This window comes from Aphelocoma coerulescens, chromosome 6, assembly GCF_041296385.1.
Source record: "Aphelocoma coerulescens isolate FSJ_1873_10779 chromosome 6, UR_Acoe_1.0, whole genome shotgun sequence".
Lineage (NCBI taxonomy): Eukaryota > Metazoa > Chordata > Aves > Passeriformes > Corvidae > Aphelocoma > Aphelocoma coerulescens.
The window spans coordinates 4,108,655-4,127,128 of NC_091020.1; the positions used below are offsets into that span (position 1 = coordinate 4,108,655).

The 18,474-nt window shown below is 51.3% G+C and overlaps 1 protein-coding gene across 3 annotated transcripts in view; it reads left to right on the forward strand.

The window, feature by feature from the left end:
- UNC5B (unc-5 netrin receptor B) overlaps positions 1 to 18,474 on the forward strand; it is a 49,950-nt gene that overhangs the window by 21,989 nt on the left and 9,487 nt on the right. The window contains exons 1-4 of one of the 3 annotated variants that reach the window (XM_069018951.1): positions 12,072 to 12,320; positions 13,354 to 13,398; positions 14,558 to 14,779; positions 18,183 to 18,326. In XM_069018951.1, coding sequence (XP_068875052.1) covers positions 12,092 to 12,320; positions 13,354 to 13,398; positions 14,558 to 14,779; positions 18,183 to 18,326 — 640 coding nt within the window. In that variant the 5' untranslated portion in view covers positions 12,072 to 12,091. Of the gene's footprint in view, positions 1 to 12,071; positions 12,321 to 13,353; positions 13,399 to 14,557; positions 14,780 to 18,182; positions 18,327 to 18,474 lie in introns of those variants that run through there. The other 2 variants (XM_069018953.1, XM_069018954.1) reach the window with 2 other exon arrangements.

The following is an 18,474-nucleotide window of genomic DNA, read 5'->3' on the forward strand; positions in this document are numbered from 1 at the left end:
GCTGGTGGTGTGTTCTGGGTGAGGCTTTTTTAATTAGGTCTCCCTATCCTCCTGTGTCCTAGTGTTTTTGCTTTTTTAACCTTGCCAGCCTGCTGGATAATTTTTTCCTTTAATGTGCCTTGCTTGTTTCCCTTTCCAAACAGCGTCTTTCCTCCTCTGATATTTTAGTGGAAGGTGTCCCTGCCCTTGGCAGGGGGTTGGAATGAGATGATCTTTAAGGTCCCTTCCAAGCCAAACCATTCTGTGATTATTTTCTTTCTTCCCTGTTTTTCTCCTTGACATCCCCATCCTCATCCCAAATGTTTCCCTTCTCTCCCCAAGTCCCCTACATTGTGTCTGGGTTCTTCCAAGGGGAGATGCTCCACATTCAGACCAGCTGCCAGCATGGCTGCAACACACCCCAAAAGATGTGTCCTTGGCTTTCTTGCCCTTGTGGGACACTGGTAGCCCTCACCAGTCCCATGTGCTGCTGCCTGTGGGTACACAATGGAGAATAAATGAGCAGCAGCGCCAGATGCTGTGCATCCAGCTGCTGCTCCCTCTCCAGTATGGTCCGGCCTTGGACCAGCTTTAATCCTCCCCACTGGAATACCCAAAGTGCTAATCCTGGGCTCTGCCAGGGCAAGTGGCAGAGGAAATGCTGAGGAGAGGTTTTGGGGAGAACTGAGGGTGCTTTGGGGTTATCTGGTGAGCTGGGGGGATCCCAGCCTGTCCAAGGAGCTGAGGGAAGCTGGTTTTCCAGGAGTTTGGTGCAGCCAGTGCAGCAGAGAAGGATCAGTGGAGTTGCTCCACGTGTTTGAATGTGGCTGTTGCATTTCCTGGCTGGGGATGCAGCTGGAGTTGCACGGGGGAGACAGAAGTGATTCCTGCTGTGATCCAGACCACTCCTGAACATCACTACTCTTTTCATTACACCTTCCTCTGCTGTGTAAGATCTCAGTGGGATCTCCCACATCCCCCTTTTCTTGCCCCCAGCGTACCCTGTTGGCTGTGGGCAGGTGGAGAGGGAAGATAGGGGCTGGCAGCTTGGGCTGGCAGCCATAGGGGAATTCCCCGGTGAGGAGAGCTGGACAGGGATCCTGCCAAGCCAGCTCTCCTCCCTCACAGCTGGGCTGGAGCTTTCCCAAGCATCAGGCCCTGCAACCTCCCCAGGCTTCCCAGGTCTGTGCATGGGGCAGTGCTGGGAGACTCTTTCACAGGGCTTTTGGAGAAATAAGAGCAGGAGATGAGAACCAGAAGGAAGAAAATACCTCCAGCTGCTCTGACTGCTTGTCAGGACCTCCTCTCTTCTGTGGAGAAGGATGTGGGGCATCTCTTATGGCTGGGAAAGAGTGCCCTGGTGCCAGCTGGCCAGCCTGCCTTCATCCTGTGATGCTCAGAGCCCTGGACCAGAGTGTCCTGAAATTCTCAGGGCATCCTTTATTGCTCAGAACATTTCTCAGGGGTGGCCTGTGGTGCTCAGAGTCCTGGACCAGTGTATCCTGCACTGCTCAGGGCATCTTTAATGCTCAGAGCCCTTCTCGGGGGTTCCTGTGATGCTCAGGGGATGCTCAGAGCTCTGTGCCAGGGTGTCCTGCACTGCTCGGGGCATCCTTTCCCCCAGCACAGTTTTCCCCAAAGAGTGCGCTTTTGGAACAGAGGTTCTGGAGGACCTCCCCTGGTTGAGAGCTGTGGGAGCAGGTGCCCGAAGCTGTGCCGGCGGCCAAGCTTGTGGCACAGCCGGGGCCAGATGTTTCCCAGATGTAACTCACTTCCTGTCTGGCTTCTCCACATTTAGCTTTTTATGTATTTGTTTGTTTTGGACTACAAACAAAATAAAAAGAGTTTTTATAACCCTGTTCCCATGGGGCTGCGAGTTCAGGATATAATCTGGAGTCTATTCACTATTGTCTCGATCCCCCCCTTGCCGTCGGTGTCGTCCTCGAGCACGCACACTCACACAGACTCACACGCTGCTTTTGTTAAAATCCTGTTTTTCCCACATGACGTCTTCTCTCGACGGACCATTTTTCCTTATGACCTCTTCCAGCTCCCAGGGCAGCGCTGGGAATATCCCTGGCCAGTTTGGGATGGAGGCTGGAGGAGGAAACACTGTTTTTCTCAGCCCCGACCTGTTCCTTGCTGTCGCTGTATTGTTAGGAGAGTTCTCCAGAATATCTGAGGATGGGAAGCTCATTGTGCTGATGATATCCAGCATCCTGCTGGATTGCCTTTGTGAGGAATTGTAACCACTTTGCCTTGCTGAGGATATTTGGGGGGGGGGGGGGGGCAGGATGCAGAGAGTGAAACAGTCACAGAGACCACCTGAAAAAGAAAAAAAGTGAAAACACTTGAAATAAATGTGTTTGTACTTGAATCAGGTTAAAAAAGGAGTCAGGAACGGTACTACAAAAAGGAATGCTCTCAGCTTAGGGGTAGGGAGGATGAAAAAAATTATCTAAAAGTATTGTTTTGGCATGCCAGGAAGTTCTGGTAATCACTGTAACTAAGAGCTGTTACAAACACAGCCATGGAGTTTTCCTCGCCTGGAAAAGGTGTGGATCAGAATCTGTCCTGCTCAGTGCAGTTGTTTGGTGCATGCTCCGCCTCCTGGATCTGGGGGCATCCACTGTAACACCAGCCTGGCTCAAACAAAATGAACCGGGCAGCTTCACTTTAAAATGTGTATGTTCAGCTCTTTCTGCTCTCCTCACACTTCATTTATAGTTTTTTTCTGCCTGTTGGGGTTAACGCCCCTTTTCCTCTTTTGTTTCTCCTTGTCTCTTAATTGCCTGTTAAATAATTTAAGTATTTGGGACTAAAGGGCTTAAATTATCCATTAATTTACATTAGTAATTTATATATCAGGCTGAGTGGACACACTGTTAGTGTAATGGGTCCCTGTGGACAGGCAGGAAGGGGGCTGCAGTGCATTTTCCTGGAAGCATGGATGTTTCCTTACACCTCCCAGCCTGGAGATCAAGTGTGTGAGAGGGGGTCTGGGGGTCCCATCTCCTTGGGACAGAGGTGTTTGGGTTTCAAAGCAGCTTTTTTTTTTTTTTTTTTTTTCTGCAGTTTGAGCTGTGTTTGCAGGAGGTTGAATGTGTTGCATGTTGGTAGACAACATGGAATCATGGAATGGTTTGGATTGGAAAGGACCTTCAAGGGATTTTCCAGCCCCATGCTGTGGGCAGGGACACCTTCCACTATCCCAGGTTGCTCCAAGCCCCATCCAGCCTGCCCTTGGACACTTCCAGTGATCCAGGGGCAGCCACAGCTTCTCTGGGCACCCTGTGCCAGGGCCTCACCACCCTCCCAGGGAACAATTCCTCCCCAATATCTCACCTAACCCTGCCCTCTGGCAGTGTCCTGGCACTTCATCCCCTTGTCCGAAGTCCCTCTCCAGCTCTCTTGGAGCCCCTTTAGGCACTGGAAGGGGCTCTGAGGTCTCCCTGGAGCCTTTCCTTCTCCAGGCTGAACAGCCACAGCTCTCCCAGCCTAGCTGAACACAAGACATCTCCCTTAGCAGGGACAGGGTTAATTTGGGATGTGCAGCACAGGGCTTCGGGGGCTTTCTGAGGCTAAGCCCCTCGTCAGAGCTATCCCTGGGTGCTTTGGGAATGCCGGGAAGCAGATCCAGGCATGGGGCTTAGCCTTAAAGCCCAGTGTCCCCTGGTCAGTGACAGCTGGCTCTTCCCTTCTGTCCCCCTGCCCCAGGACTGGGATGGGGCAACACCTTTTTTCTGCATTCAGAAAATGTTTGGGGAGGATTTGGGGGTTTTCAAGTGCTTGTACATGTTTGGTTTGAACCCAACCCAATCTCCACCAGCCCTGGGCTAGCTGGCAGTCGTAGTGACAAGTTATGGTGCTGTGGTATTGCCAGCAGCCAGTCCAAGCAGGACTCCTTAGGGTCCATCCCTGCTGGGGCTCAGGAATCGGGCACCATCCAGGCTCCCCGCTGCAGGGCAGGAAAGAGGCCATTCACTGATTGGGCTCCAGGGAGGAGTAAATTGGGGCCGAGCTCTATCCCCGTGGCACGCCGGGGATGCGGGAGCTGTGCCCCGCTCCGCCCGTGGCGCTGCAGCAGCCCCGCCTGTCCTCCCGGAGCAGAGGTCACTTAATGACTCTGATTACCCGCAGCATGGCCGTAGTTAAAGCAATTAGTGCAAATCGCTTATGGAAATGCGGCCGCTGGGGGACAGGGAGGAGAAAAGGACGAGGCTGGGGGGAACCGGGCTTTTTTCCTGCTTTTTCCATGATGTTCACTATGCGTGATCCTTTGCCCCTGTTCCCTGAGACCTTTCTGTATCACCTCTGGTCCCTCTCTCTTGCTGCACATCCCTCGGAGGTGCCTCTGAGCCCTGCAGGAGTCGTTTCACTCCTGTGCCTGGGATGTCCTGCATCCATCAGAGCCATGCTCCACTTTTGGAGATGCTCAGTGTGTTTATCACTGAAACATCTCTGGATTCAGCATCCCAAACTTCATTTTACTTGTCAATATTGTATATTTTTAAGGGCAATTTTTATCAATACCTTGGGAGAGGAAGGTGTGGGAGCAAGTGTTGGCTTGCTGGTGTATTGGACACAGGTTTCAGCATCAGTAGGGGTGCTTCCAGGTGGAGTCCCACCTACATAGGGTGGCACAGACCCCCGAAATTGGGGCATTTCCAGCCCAGGCACCTCCAGCCCCAAGTGGTACCCATGCTGAGACGGGAAGGATGCTCGTGGGAGTTCAGGCCGCCTGGGAGTTAACTTTGGTCCACAGGGGAGGAATGTGTGTGCCAGAGGACAAAGGGAGGAAAGAGAAGCTCGGTGATGTGGGAGAAGAAAAGGTGGAAATCCCCAGCGGTGAGAAAGGAAGAAACCTGTGGCGACATGGGTCCCATGGTATTGAAATGCCAGAGAGGGGAAGAGGGTGCCAAACAACACTAGGAAGCTCCTGAAGGCTCCCCACCTCCATGGAAATGAGAGTCTGAGGGGAAAAGGCTTTGTGTTTTGTAGGGGTTTCCTTCCGTGGGAGCACAGGGAGTTTTTGCTCCCGCTCTGGATGGCAAGGCAGCGATGCCAGGCGAGGGCAGGCACTACAAACAGGTGCCCCCCAGAAAAACCCCAGAACCTCATGGCTTTTATCAATCTCAGCTTTCTTTCCTGTGTAAAAGCAGATGTGAGGTGCTGGGAGCCCAGCTGGCTGCGGGGTTTAGAGGGAAAGGAATAAAACTAATCAAGATATTTGCTAAAATCCTTTTGCTACCGGCTGGACGCCTCTCTATGTGCCACAATGGGGAAGCCATGATGGGCTTGAGGTACCTGCCCTCCATCCTACCTGCTCTTGGCTTCAGGGATCAAATCCTGACACAGAAAAGGGGGTGGGAAAGCCTTGTCATCTCAGCTAGTCTCACTGATGATTTGGGGGCTTATTCTTTAATAAGGATATTGCTGAAAGAGGGGGGAGAGAGAGAAAAATCTTAATATTTGCCATTCAGCATCAGCAGGGATTATTTTTTTTCCTTAAATCTTTTTCTATCCCTGTTTCTCCCCCTCCTCCCATTTTTCCTTCTGTTTGTCCCCGCAGTAAAATGAGAAGGGAAGAAAAGGGCAGAGAAAGGACAATAAAAAGAGTATTTCCAGCCTCCATTTGTGGTGGTTATTTTTTTGTTTTTGTTGTTGTTGGGATTTTTTTTATTGTAGCAACAAATCTGAAAGATTAAGGGCAACTTTAAAGACTGTTTAATAAAGGGACCTTAATCAGCCTCTCTGGTGGTGTTCCTCCCCCAGTTGAATTAATGGGGAATTTGAGGCATGGAATGGACCTTTCTTCTTGTTGCTTTTTTAATGATTAAATAATAATAATGCCATGATTAAATGATTTCAAATCAGAGCAGCGTTGCTCCCAGCGCCTTCCTCTGCTGAGCTGGCATGTCTGGGGGGGTGGGAGGTGATCCTGGCAGGTGGCTCTGGCGGCGGGAGCCCCCAGCACAAGGAGTGGGGGCCCACAGTTGCTGTGGGTACCGAGGAGCGGGTGATGCTCCCAGCCCACGCCTGCCACCGAGTGAGCTGCGGGAGAAGAGTGGGAAAAGTGTTGGGAAAAGTAGGGCAGCAGCTGGCGAGGGGCCTGCAGAGAGGTTGGCTGGAGGTGGCGGGGAGCATTCTTCCAGCCAGCTTTGGCTTCCCGGGGCTTGCGGGAGGAGAGAGTGGGTGACAAAAAGACAAAAAGGATGAGGAAAAAAAACCCAAAACCAAACACAACTCCCCCAGATTTCTGTTCCTTTTGCACTGCTGTTCCCTTCTTTGCAGCCAGGTGCCTAAACTTTTTGCTTTACCCTGTTGGGCTTGTGCTAATGCCTCCTTGGGGTGGGATGTGCACAACCTTGGGGTGCTAATGGCTTCCTTGGGGTGGGATGTGCACAACCACCTCCTCTAGATTTTGGGACAGAAGTGCCACCACCCAGGACTACCAAACCCTGTCAGCCACTTTTAGAGGGGGCCTGGCTGGGTTGTCCCCACCTTGATGTTTGGCATTGGGATGCTCAGAGGGCGAAACCTGCTCACCTCCAGCCCATGGTCCTGTGGGATGCGTGTGCCCAGGGAGGGATGCTCCGAGATGGGATGCCTGGTGGGCAGCAGAGCATCCCTCTTTTCCCAAGGAGCTGGGTGTTTCACAGCCCTGCTTGCTGCTGCTTTAAAATCGCTTCTCATGCCTGAAGCCAGGGCGGTCGCCTCCAGATTTTCACGTTCAGGGAAAAAAAGAAAACCCACCCATTGCAAAACAGCCGCCTGAAAGTTGTCCTCTCAAGGGGAACACTGGGGAATTTACATTTTGAAATATGTATGTAATTTGGGTGAAGGGGAAATCGCTCTCTGTCTGCAAAACCGTCAACTTTCTTTCTCCCAGAGTTAGCATTTTCCAGATTGTAGTGCTCAGTTAACAGGAGACCGTTTTTTTTAAATTCTCTGTGTTTTCCAAGGAGAGCTTGCAGCTTGCACTTGGTTTGTTGCAGTTTGAAGGATAATTAATAATTCCTTGGACTTTTTGGCATTAACCAGGGCAACAAGTCCCTGCTTGTTTCTTGCTTTCTTTTCCCTTCTCTCTTTTCTTGTTGAAATGATTATTCTTTTCACAACAGGAACCCAGCACATGCCGTACATGTGAATAAACAGCATGTTACCGCCTTCTTGGCTGCTGGCGCTTTTCTTTCATGGGCCAAAGCAAATAAATAAAAACTTCATATAATTATTATATCCATTAAAAGTAAAGAACAAACTTGACAAGAGGACCGTCACAATGGAGTGAAAATAGCACAAAGGGAAGTGTCTGTGCCCATAACAAGAACCAGCGCTAGATGAAATTTGGAGATAGTTTTCCAACAAAACTGCTTCCCTGAAGGGAAAGGATAAAACAGCACAAAAGAAGCCAGCACAATAGAGTGTAACAGGGATTTGCGACATAATTCCTCCTCCTTTTTTTTCTTTCTTTTTTTTTATTTTGATTCACTCTCTTTTCCATGGGTATTGATGGGGATTCGCGCAGCTCACGGCTCCACTAAAACCAGAAATAAGGAACAATTTACTCCAATCTGCCGGTGTCGTGTTGTAAATCCATATAATGAAAAATTAAGAGATTTGTACCATAAGGGATCTCAGCTGTTTACACTTCTCAGGAGGCTTCGCCTTTGATTATCATAATCATAAAGAAAAACAAAAGAGTAGTGGCTCCATAAATACTCTGGTGTAATGCATAATCAACAAGATAAATCTCTCTCTTTTCAGCTCCCAGGACAGGAGGTGTTGCCAGAGCCTGGGTGTTTCTCCTCTGGGGATTTCATCCTCAGGGGATGGTTGGCATTTGGGTTGGACCCTCTTAGCTGTGGCTGGCAGGGGCACAGAGGTCCTGTGTGTGCAGGGATGCTGCAGTGGGATGCACAGGGATGCTGTGGTGGGATGTGTAGGGATGCTGTGGTTGGATGCCCTATGCAAGGGCACCCTGCCTTAGTTTACTTCTCAGGCTGCCTTGCAAAAACCTGACCTGAGGATTTAGCTAAAAGGTTGATTTATTTTTATAATTATTTATAAAAGTGAGGTGGGTATTGATCAATATGGCCGTTGCATACAGAAACATCCATGGGGCTACCCAGCTCCTGCTTCCCACCCTGTTCTCAGCACAGACTTCACTTTCTTCATTCCTTTCCCTGTCCCCATCCAGTCCTGGTTTAATAAAGGTACGCATTGAGGGAGGCCAGCTGCAGGCTCTTCCTTTAGCTGGGAGAGGAGGAATCTGCTTTTTTTTTTTTTTCCAGGGGTGTAATTAGGGCTGGCTGAGTGCACCTCCTCATTACCCATGCTGGGGAGGAATGCTCTCTAATTATGAAGTTTGCCTGTCGCCGGGCAGGAGGGACAGGAGGGACTTCTAAGCTGCTGGGAAATGCCTGTCTGTCCATCCCTCTCGGGCTGGGTGGGCTCTGGGAGGAGCTGGAGGCCATGGGATGGAGAGATTGGGCTGGCTCCGAGCTGGATGATGCCAGGTTTGGCAGGAAGGGACTGTGAAGCTGCTGGAAGAGGGCAGCCAGTGGAAGAAAAGGAGCCAAGTCATCAGGCAGAGATGCTTGGGGGAAAGGTTAAGTGGTTCTTTCTAGGTTTAGTTATTAATAAAAGAGTGGTGAGAATGGAGAGGCCAAATGTGGATTCCAGGTGCTTTCCTGGCTGGTGGGAGCAGGAGGGGATGGGCTTCAGTTTCTGGGGGGCCAGAGAGGTAGGAAAACATCTTCTGCACATCCCAGCACACCCCTGGGTACTAAGTTTCAGTGATCCAGTCCCTGCTGAGCTACCAAGATTGGGGGCACAAGGGTGGTCACCCTACAAGCATGTCATCCCCGTCTCTTTTTGAGCTCAAAATCCAACCTTGCTCCAGACTGGAGGTGAGGTAGAATCATAGAATGGTTTGACTTGGAAGGGACCTCTAAAGATTGTGAACTTCCAACCCCCACCGTGGGCAGGGACACCTTCCACCAGACCAGGGTGCTCCAAGCCCCATCCAACCTGGCCTGACACTTCCAGGGATGGGGCAGCCACAGCTTCTCCAGGCAACCTATTCCAGGGTCTCACCACCCTCACAAGGAAGAACTTCTTCCATAAATTTCCCCTTTCACTTTGAACCCAAATGAACCCAGGCCCTGGGTACCAGTGGTTATCCTTGCTCTCTCTGAAGGTTCCACACTCAGTTTTGTGGCTTCTGCTGGCAGCTTGGGGCTCTCCCATGCTGGGAGGGAGAGGTTAATGAGCCACACTGAGTTAATGAGGCCGGGGGTTACATCAGCTAGCAGCCCTGGGGACCTGTTACATTCTCTGCATCTCAGTTTCATCAGCACTTCCCAGCTTGTGTTGGAACGATACCAGGCTTTCGAAGGCGCAGGATTTTGTGGGCTCTCTGCGAGGAGGCAGCAGGGAGAGAGTTGGATATGAGTGGCTTCAAGTCTCCCAAACCCATCCTCACTTACACCCTGTATTTTGGGTTGTCCTCCTTTCTCCTTGCTGTGTCTCCAATGGGATGTAACCCCAGAGAAGGGGCAGTGGGCTGTGGCTTGGGATGGCACTGCTCCATCTCATGGAGACTTTGCCTCTGAAGATGCCACATGCTGCTGTTACCTCCTCGGAGATGGGGCTTCATGTTGGGGGACCACATGGGTGTGTGGGAGGCTGAATTTGGCTTAGCAGGGGTGAGAAGGGGATGCTTGGGGAAGAGAGGATGATGTTTGGGGGAGGAAGGATGCTCAGCGTGCCTTTAGGATGGAAGGTTTGGGTATGTGTTACCAGTGGACACAGAATTGTCCCAATGGCAGTTTACAATGGGAAGCCCATGGGAATAGGAAAGGCCTGGACTGGTGATGCTGGTTCCCCCTGAGCTCAGGGATGGACTGGAATGTGGTGGGATACCTTTGTGCCTCTCCAGGGCTGGCAGCAGGGATGCCCTCAGTCAGGCAGGGATTCTGGAATGGCAGTGAGCCATGCCATGGCTCCAGCATCAAAATTTGCTGGAGTTTAAATGGCAACAGCACTAATCTCTAAATGAGCCTGTTCATACCTTCACCCTGGAGGCAATAGGAGGAGGGATTTGGGATGGGGACAGCCCCACTCCAGCTTTTCAGACACCTGGAGCCAAGCTGGTGGCTGGAGCATCCCCTCCATCTCTGTCTCTAGAGCCAGAGCCATTCTCATCCCTTCTGGGGGACTGGGAAGGGGGATTGGGAAGGCAGATGACTTCTCCTGTGGTGCTGGACATAAGCTGTTACATATTTTTTCATTTCTACAGGAGGATTTTAACCCACCTGGCAGGTTTAACTATTCCCTGTCAGGCCTTCCCAGGAGCTAGCGCCTGCCATGAGGCAGGCGGGAATGTGGGGAGGCGGAGACAGAAGGGGTTAAGCATCCACCGCCACTCAGATATAGCTGGAGAAACCCAGGCATCCCAGCCTAATCCGTACATCCTTACATCGCATCCCTGCCTGCCTGGTACCGGGAGGAGGGATGGTGGTGGCCGTGGGTGATGGGCAGCCACTAATGCTTCTGTAATCTTCCAAATATTTGGAGGGATGATAATTGCAGGAGAGAGGATTTTAACGCTTTCCTGGGGAGGTTTGCTCGGCCATTGCTGCATGGGGAGTTGCTTCGCAGGTTTGCCATCCCTGGTGCCGCGTGTTTGGGGTGATAGAGGAGGGGGTTAAGGCTGGATCCCAGCTCTGATGCTTCTCCCTTTTGGGGCTTGAGGTGGGTGTGGGGTTGTGGATCTTGACAAGTTGCAAATACTGGCAGCAAACATCTGCAGATCACCCCCCAGGGAGCAGATGCTGTGGATAATCCAGCTCAGCCCCAGCCGATTAAAATGAGGGATGGGGAGAGGAAAAGAAGTGCCTGTTTCCCTCCTCCCTTTTCCTCTCATTGCTCCTTCTACACTCATCCTCGAGGCTTCAGGATTTGGTCCCGTGGGTTGAGCTGGGAGCTGCTCCCTCTTTGCCTCTCCCTCCCCACAAAGAGCTCCAGACACCCTGTAACACCATGCCCCAAGTAGTGTGAGATTGTGGGATGGTGACAGCCTGGGACTTCCAAAAAAATCCCCAGAAGAGAGCTGGGAAGCAGGCACCCACCTCCAGCGGGAAGGAGGGAAGCCAGCAGATGGGAAACCCCTGCAGACGTCTGCCAGGGAGATGATTACAGGCAGTGGAGTGTGCTCTCAAATATTTATTAGTTTGTCATTGCTGGTAGTTTTATTGCTGGTGTGATTGTGGGACTGGAAATCCTGGCTGTGCAGGGCTCCTTTCCTGCTTTCCCGTGCAAAAGCATCTCTGTGCCTGCTGCTTCTGTGGTCATTGGGCCACAGTGTCACCTCGGCTGGGAAGTGGCCTCTGGAGGTGATGGGATTGCACCATTGGGGAAGTGCCTTTTCCTGGGGGGTATTTTGCAGCTGTTGCTGGGTAGTCAGGACAGACAGGAGCAGCAGTTGTTCCTGCACAAGCAGCCATGTTTCCCCCCCACCGACTGTGTGTGGATTTTTTTGGGGGCCCCCAATGAGTGTTGTTGGAGTGAGAGGTTTCCCATGCAGCGGGTAGCCGGGCATTGGGAGTGGGGATGAAAGGCTGGCTTGATGGGTTATGATAAATGTGCCCAGCATGGTTCTCCTCCCTTTTCTCATCCAAAGTCCCCGTTGTTCCTATGCCTTAATTCTTCCCCAGTGCATTTAAACACCAGCGACTGTTTCATGCTGGAGGAAAACGCCCTGCCCAGCTGCAAATGCTTTTTTGCAGATAATTTCTGAATGGAAAAATCACCCTCCCCCTTGATTTTTTTCCATCCATGAGTCACAGATCCAGGATCTGTGGGGTTGGGGCTCCGTGGCATGGCCCCAGTTGTGAGTCTGCCATGAAAAACCCATCATCTTTTTCCCCTGTCTCCTGTTAGAGATGCTTTTTTGGCCCCAGATCTCTCCTGGCCAGAATCAAAAGATCTCTCAGCTGTTGTGAGTTTGCAGGATTTTAACTTTTCCAGCATGCTCCTTGCTTTAAAGGTTCAGGTGTTTTGGGTTCAAGCCTTAAACCTAGCAGCTTTTTATAGCCACCAAACGCAGATGTTGGATCTGGCTGGTGACACTATCCTATTCCCCCACCCTTGTCACTGTACCCACTTGAAGAAGAACCTTGAAGACCCAACATTTGGGCAGATGCCCTCTTGGAGTGGGCTCTGGATGGGATTTTTGGTACCACCAGGAGTGTCTCAGCCCCAAACCCTGTGCTGGGGGCCCAAGGTGGCTTACACCACAGCCTGGAGCATCACCCTTCCTGCTGCAGATGATCCTGGTGAGTCACAAATCTGGCATTTTCATCCCCGTCCGGCCATGACTCATCCCCTCACGGCTCCCAGATCCTCTTGGATGACCTAAAGTCTTGTTTAGCATCACCAAAGTGGTGATGAGGTTGGAGAAAACATATCCTTGGTGTTGGCTGTTGGAGAAGGATCTCTCCTCCTAGCCTGTGATTTTGGATCAGGGTCATGTGCGCTTCGGGGTGTCACCTCCGTAGGGAAGGTCCTTCCAAAAACTGGTTCTTTAGGCTACCTGTGCCCATTCCCAGCTGCCAGTCTCAGGTCTGACTTTGCCACAGGGATGCAGGGAGCATCATATCAGGGAGGTTTTCACACAAGCCCATGAGTGAAGTTTTGTTGGCTGCCTCTGTTGCCAGTTCAGTTATCTCCTGCCAGCCCCCATTGCCAAGGAATTTAGATCTGTGACATCGAAGCGGTTAAAAAAAAAACCAATGTACAACCAACAACACAACAACTCAGTGGATGAAAAGTTGAGTAGTAAATTAAAAAAAAAAGGTGTGGGGGAAAAAGAGATATTTGTTGCTGTGACAGGTAAAGGCTGCTCAGCAGGACGGGGGAGCAGGACCAGTGGCCTGAGGTGGTCACAGGGAGTAGCATGGGATTGTTCAGGGTGGGGGTCACATACCTTGGCATTCCCTGTCCCCCTGCCTGCCACAGGACCCGGGAAAATTACAGATCTGCAAATGAGATGGGGGAAGAAATAACCAGCAGCAGAGAGGTGGGGAAAAGCCAGCCAGAGAGAGGGAGAGAAATTAGCCCGGAGTTTAATTCATTTTTTCCAAAAGAGCAGTTAATGGATTATGACAAATGTCCTACTGCTCTCCCTTAGTGCTGTGTTAAATGGAAATGGAAAGTCAATTTTCCTAAATGGATTTTAAACGACTGACCTCGTGCATTTTTTTTTTCTCCTCACTGATTTTTGCTCAGGAGGCAGCTTGGTCATCTTGTTTTCTTGATGCATCTGATTATATTTTTTTCTCCTTCTCCTCCTCTTCCTCCTCCTCACAGCTTGGGATTCTGATTCTCTCCTTGCAGCACTGCTTCTTGCCAAGGGTAATGAAGGGAGTGGACTTCTTTCTTTTCCCTGCCAGTTCTGGAGATGTTATCGCAGGGCTGGGGATATTTACTGTTTTCCTGCACGCTGCAGTGCCTGGAGTTGAGAATCACAGCTCTGGCTGGGGGAAGAGAGGAGGAAAAGCTCGTAACTCCTTTGAGTGTAAAGAAAAGCCTTGTGATGTGACCTGACTGCTAGTGAGATTCCCAGGAACAACAGGTTAAGCAGCAGCATCCCTGTGCACTTGTCTGGGGGTTTTTATTACTCCTGTGATATTTGGGGTTGATCTTAATGGGCTGGAAACAGGTCTCCTACAGATGATGCTCAGCATCAGTCAGAGCATCTTCCCAAGCTGCTGCTGGGAATGAGCCACCCTGAGCCTCCCACTCCTAAGGGATAATGTTCCTGTGTGAGCACTGAGCTGCTCACTCCTTTCAAAGATTTTTCTTGGCCTGTCCTGAGCAAACATCACCTCCAGTTGTTTTTGCATTTAGATGGCTTTTGAAAGCAAACAAGCAGGAAGATGGAGCTCCCCAGGGCACAGACCCCTGGTTTCTGGGACAGTGTGAATCCTGATGGCACCTTTGGGTGATGGTCTCTGGAGGGGGCTGGGCTGGAAGCGATCGCTCACCTGTTGGGTGATGCTGAAATCCAAGTGTTGGCAGGGGGTGAGATCCCAAATGCAGCTCCAGTGAAGATGTGGATGTCTGAGATTACGGCTGGGGATATGGTCAGCATTCCCAGCACAAGCCCTGCCAGCATTTTGCTTGGAGCATGCCCGTGCATTCCTCAGGGCCGTGAGGCGGAGGCTTGGGGTGGGGGACATCAGCCCCTCTGGAGCCTCTCTGTGTCCCTGTCACCATCCCTGGACCTGGGTTTGTTTTGCTTTGCCCCTTGTGGTGTCCTCTAGTGAGATCACCCAGGCTTTGGGCTTGGGGTATGCATGGGGGTACGCAGGTGAAAACAGGATTGATCCCACAGCTCTGTACCTTACAGGGGTTTGCTTTGCTGGCTTTTGAGGAGCCTCCAGCCCTCTTTTTGATTTTCCACACATCCTCAGCAAGGGCTGTTGTTGCCACCACTGTGTGCAGGGCAGTCCTGGGTGGGCAGGGGATGGGGATGTAGGGCACCTCCCCGACCCTCTCAGTCTCCTGGCAGGGCTGGAGTACAGCGATGTGCTGCCTGACTCCTTCCCATCGGCGCCGGCGGAGACGCTCCCGCACTTCCTGCTGGAGCCGCAGGATGCCTACATTGTGAAGAACAAGCCCGTGGAGCTCGTGTGCCGCGCCAACCCCGCCACACAGATCTACTTCAAGTGCAACGGGGAGTGGGTCAACCAGAACGACCACGTCACCAAGGAGAGCCTGGACGAGGTCACCGGTGAGCAAAGCCACCCCAGCATCTCTCTGCCTCCCTGTCCCTCACTTCTTTCCAGGTCCTTTTCCCTCTTGCCTCATCCACACTGATGATGGTTCACCTCCAGGCAGACTTTCCAGACCACTGGTGAAAGCACCATGATGGTGCTGTGGTTACCACACCCCCCAGAAGCTTGGGGTAGTCATTCTGCCTGATTTTGCGCTTACCCTTGTGCAGGACTTGGGGTTCTTAAAAGGGATTTTAAAGGCAGCATGTTTAAATCCGATAAAAAAAGGGACTGCTTTCCTACAAAATGCCTAATCAACATGTAGGAGTCATTGCCAGGAGGGGTGGCAAAGGCTGGCAGCTTATGCAGGTTCGCAGAGGGATTAAGTGTTTAATGGGTAATGAGAGCAATTGCAGGTAGGATTTGAAATGCCTGTTGATGGCAAATGAGCTCTTTCTTCCCTACCTCAGAGGATAAGTCAGCCTCTGGCTGCCTGGAACGGGGTGAGAAGGTGGCTAGGCGTTTTAAGGGGGGGTCTTACTCCATGGGATTGGGCTCTGTAGAGCTGCTAGGTCCCTGTCTTGGAACATCCTGGCATAAGAATAAGATCAAGATGTGGGGCTGGATATATCATGTAATCAGGAGATTTCCTAAAATTGGTGTGCTTTAGCTTGGCACCCATCTTTTCTGCACCAGTTTTGGTCCCTGTGGCTGATCAGCAGTGGAGGAAAACAGTCACATTGCCCCTGTAAGATCTTTCCTCTGCAAATCCCTGTACACATGGCATCTGGAGGGCTTTAAACCAAGGCAGCTTTTTGAACTGCAGTGGTGTTGGCCTTGGAAGGCAGGCTGGGCTTAGAGGAGAGGATTCATCAACCTGGAGGAGCCACAAGTGTTTTGACAGAATCTTCTCTTGTCCCTATGATTTTTCGCACAGCCTTACCCTTCCCTGGTATCTCTTGCTCTCCACCCTGTACTAGCCGTGAGCTGGTCTGTGCTCGGGTGCATCCCTGAACCTGCTCTGTAAAGCCTTTCTTTCCTCTGTAGCTTTTTGAGTCTTTCCTCCTAAAGCTGCTTTAGCCATTCCTGGGGTGTTTTTCCTCTAGAGGAAGGCTGGTCAGAGATGCCCAGGCAGGCTGTCCCTTTGCTTCTCTGGAGGCTGACAGGAGCAGGGGACGCTCTGTTTCTCTCTTTCAGGGTGCATCTCCACCTCCCAGCTCTTGCAGAGGCCAGATTTGAAACCCTCACCACTGTTGGGCAGTGTCACTGCTGGTCAGTGATGGAGCAGTCTTTGCCAAGGGGTTTTAAATTTATTTATGGCATCTGGCCACACTGGGTTGAGCCAGAGGTCTGTGTGCCCCGCACACAGCAGTGGAGGATGCTTAGGGGAAGATCATGGAACCAGGACAAGGAGGGAACGATGGAGCTGCCCTGTCACCCTCCCAGCTTTCCACCATCCATGATCAGGGACTCCCAGCTCTTGCGGCAACATCTGAGCAGTGTGGTCCAGCCCTAGGAGGAAATCCCCCCTTATTAATTTGCCTAAATGCTGTTAGGACTCATTTCTCTGGAGCATCCTGTAGGAGGGGGTTTCATGCCTTAGTGATGTGCAGTGTGGAAAGAACCACTATATTTCATAGACCCATGGAATGGGTTGGGTTGGAAAGGACCTTAAAGATGGTATAGTACATCCCCTGCCATGGTCAGGGACACCTTCCACTAGCCGAGGTTGCTCCAAGCCCCATCCAGCCTGGCCTGGAACACTCCCAGGGATGGGGCATCCATCTGCACAACCTGTTGCTGTGGGAAGTCATTAGCTTTGGTCCAGCATCTCCCTCTCAGATTCCAGTCTGCTGATGCAGAACCTGTGCTGACAATATGGGAAGGAAACAGCGCCTTCATCCGTGCTTCAAAGATGGCATTGCTGCTATCAGGGAATGAACCAACAGTGCCTGCAGGTGATGCCATGCATGTAAAAGCTGCTGGTATGGGCATCTCTGCCTGGCAGCCTCCCTAAGGAAGAGGGAGCTGGAACCAAAGTGGTTTAACGTGCTAAAAAATCTGCATTTGCAGCGCCCAGCGTTGGTTGGGAAAGCTGCCGGAAAGGGCAAGGGGGAGAGCTAGGCACAAAGGCACAGGTTAACACGGTTAGTTTTTAAGTGTCCTTGGTTAAATGCTTGGAAAAAGGGACCTTTAAGAAGAAGGAAAAAAAAAACCAACTTTTAAGATGACGTGTCTTGAATGAGCCTGGCTCAGTAATGCTCTGATTGTGCTTGATCCAAAACATTTCATGCAGAGGAAAGCAAAAATAGGCCAAGTTAGAGAGGATAATTCAGCTGAGTGAGGGGGGCCAGGCAGGATGAGTGGCTCTGTTTGGGTGCCTGGAAGCCCTTAGGAAGTCACTTCTGTGTGCCATGAGTTTGGTCTACAGTTTTGGGTAGTCATTGCTTTCAGGGGGGACAGAGACAGGATGCTCCACCTTTCCAGGATGCTTCTCCCACCAGAGCTTCCCAGATAGACAAAATGAGTTGGAGCCCCATCTCCATCCTGGGTCCTTCTAAAAACCCTAAGTTTCCCAAAAGTGCTTAGCCCAAATACCTTTGCTTTTGGGGTTTTTTGTTGTGATTTTTTTTTCCCTTGAATAAAATATACAAAATAAATTGTATTTCCTTGTCAGCTCTTCCGCAGGAAGGTGTCAGGGAGACAGTAATTGCTCCTCACAGCACAGGGAGTGAGCTGTAACAAAATTACAGCTGGGGAGCATGCAGCTCTCGATCACGGTGAAATTGAGGCCTTTTTAAAATAGAAACAGAAAAAAAAAAAAGCCAAATGGGCAGATATTGCTTAAAATAAGGAAAAGTAAGCCCCGAGTCCCTCCTGCCCTTGGTGATGGTCATTGATGCTTCAGCATCCTGCAGTCCAGGAGACCGTGTCCTGGTCATGGTGGTGTCGCCTTTGTCATTGCACCCCTGCCATGGCCAGGCTGATTTCTTTAAGGTTTTATTTGTCTTGTTATATTTGTATTCAAGTGACACAGACAGGGGTAGTTTCTCCCCACAACAAAACCTGGGGGAGGCATCCTTCAAACCCTGGTGGGTGAGAAGGGGTCCAGACAGGGATGTTGGCGATGTGAGAGTGAGCTGGTGGAGGAGGATGATGGCTTTAGAAACACTGAAGAGATTCTGGTCCTGCTCAGCTGGACTGGGGGGGAAAAAGAGACACTTCCATGTGATCCATTGCCCTGACTTCATCCCCAAACCATCCTCCTCCCTGATTTGTGAGGTGCCAACCCCAGATGAGAAGCCTCCAACCCTCTCTCCTCCAGCTTTGCACGTCTCCCACCCCTCTTGGATGCTGCCTCAGTTTCCCTGCTCCTGGATGCTCCTGCCCATCTGATGCTGTGCCTCTGTCCCCTTGTAGGGCTGCTGGTGCGGGAGGTGCAGATCGAGGTGTCCCGGCAGCAGGTGGAGGAGCTGTTTGGCCTGGAGGATTACTGGTGCCAGTGCGTGGCCTGGAGCTCGGCAGGCACCACCAAGAGCCGCAGGGCCTACGTCCGCATTGCCTGTAAGTGCCCTGTGCTGCTCCCATCTCCAGGGCTCACTCCTTTTCCACTTTCTGATCAATTTGGGATGACCCATCTTTGCTGGATGACCCTGGTTTTCTCTCCTCACCCCAGCTCTAGCTTTGCTTCTGAGTGGCACTGTCCCCACCT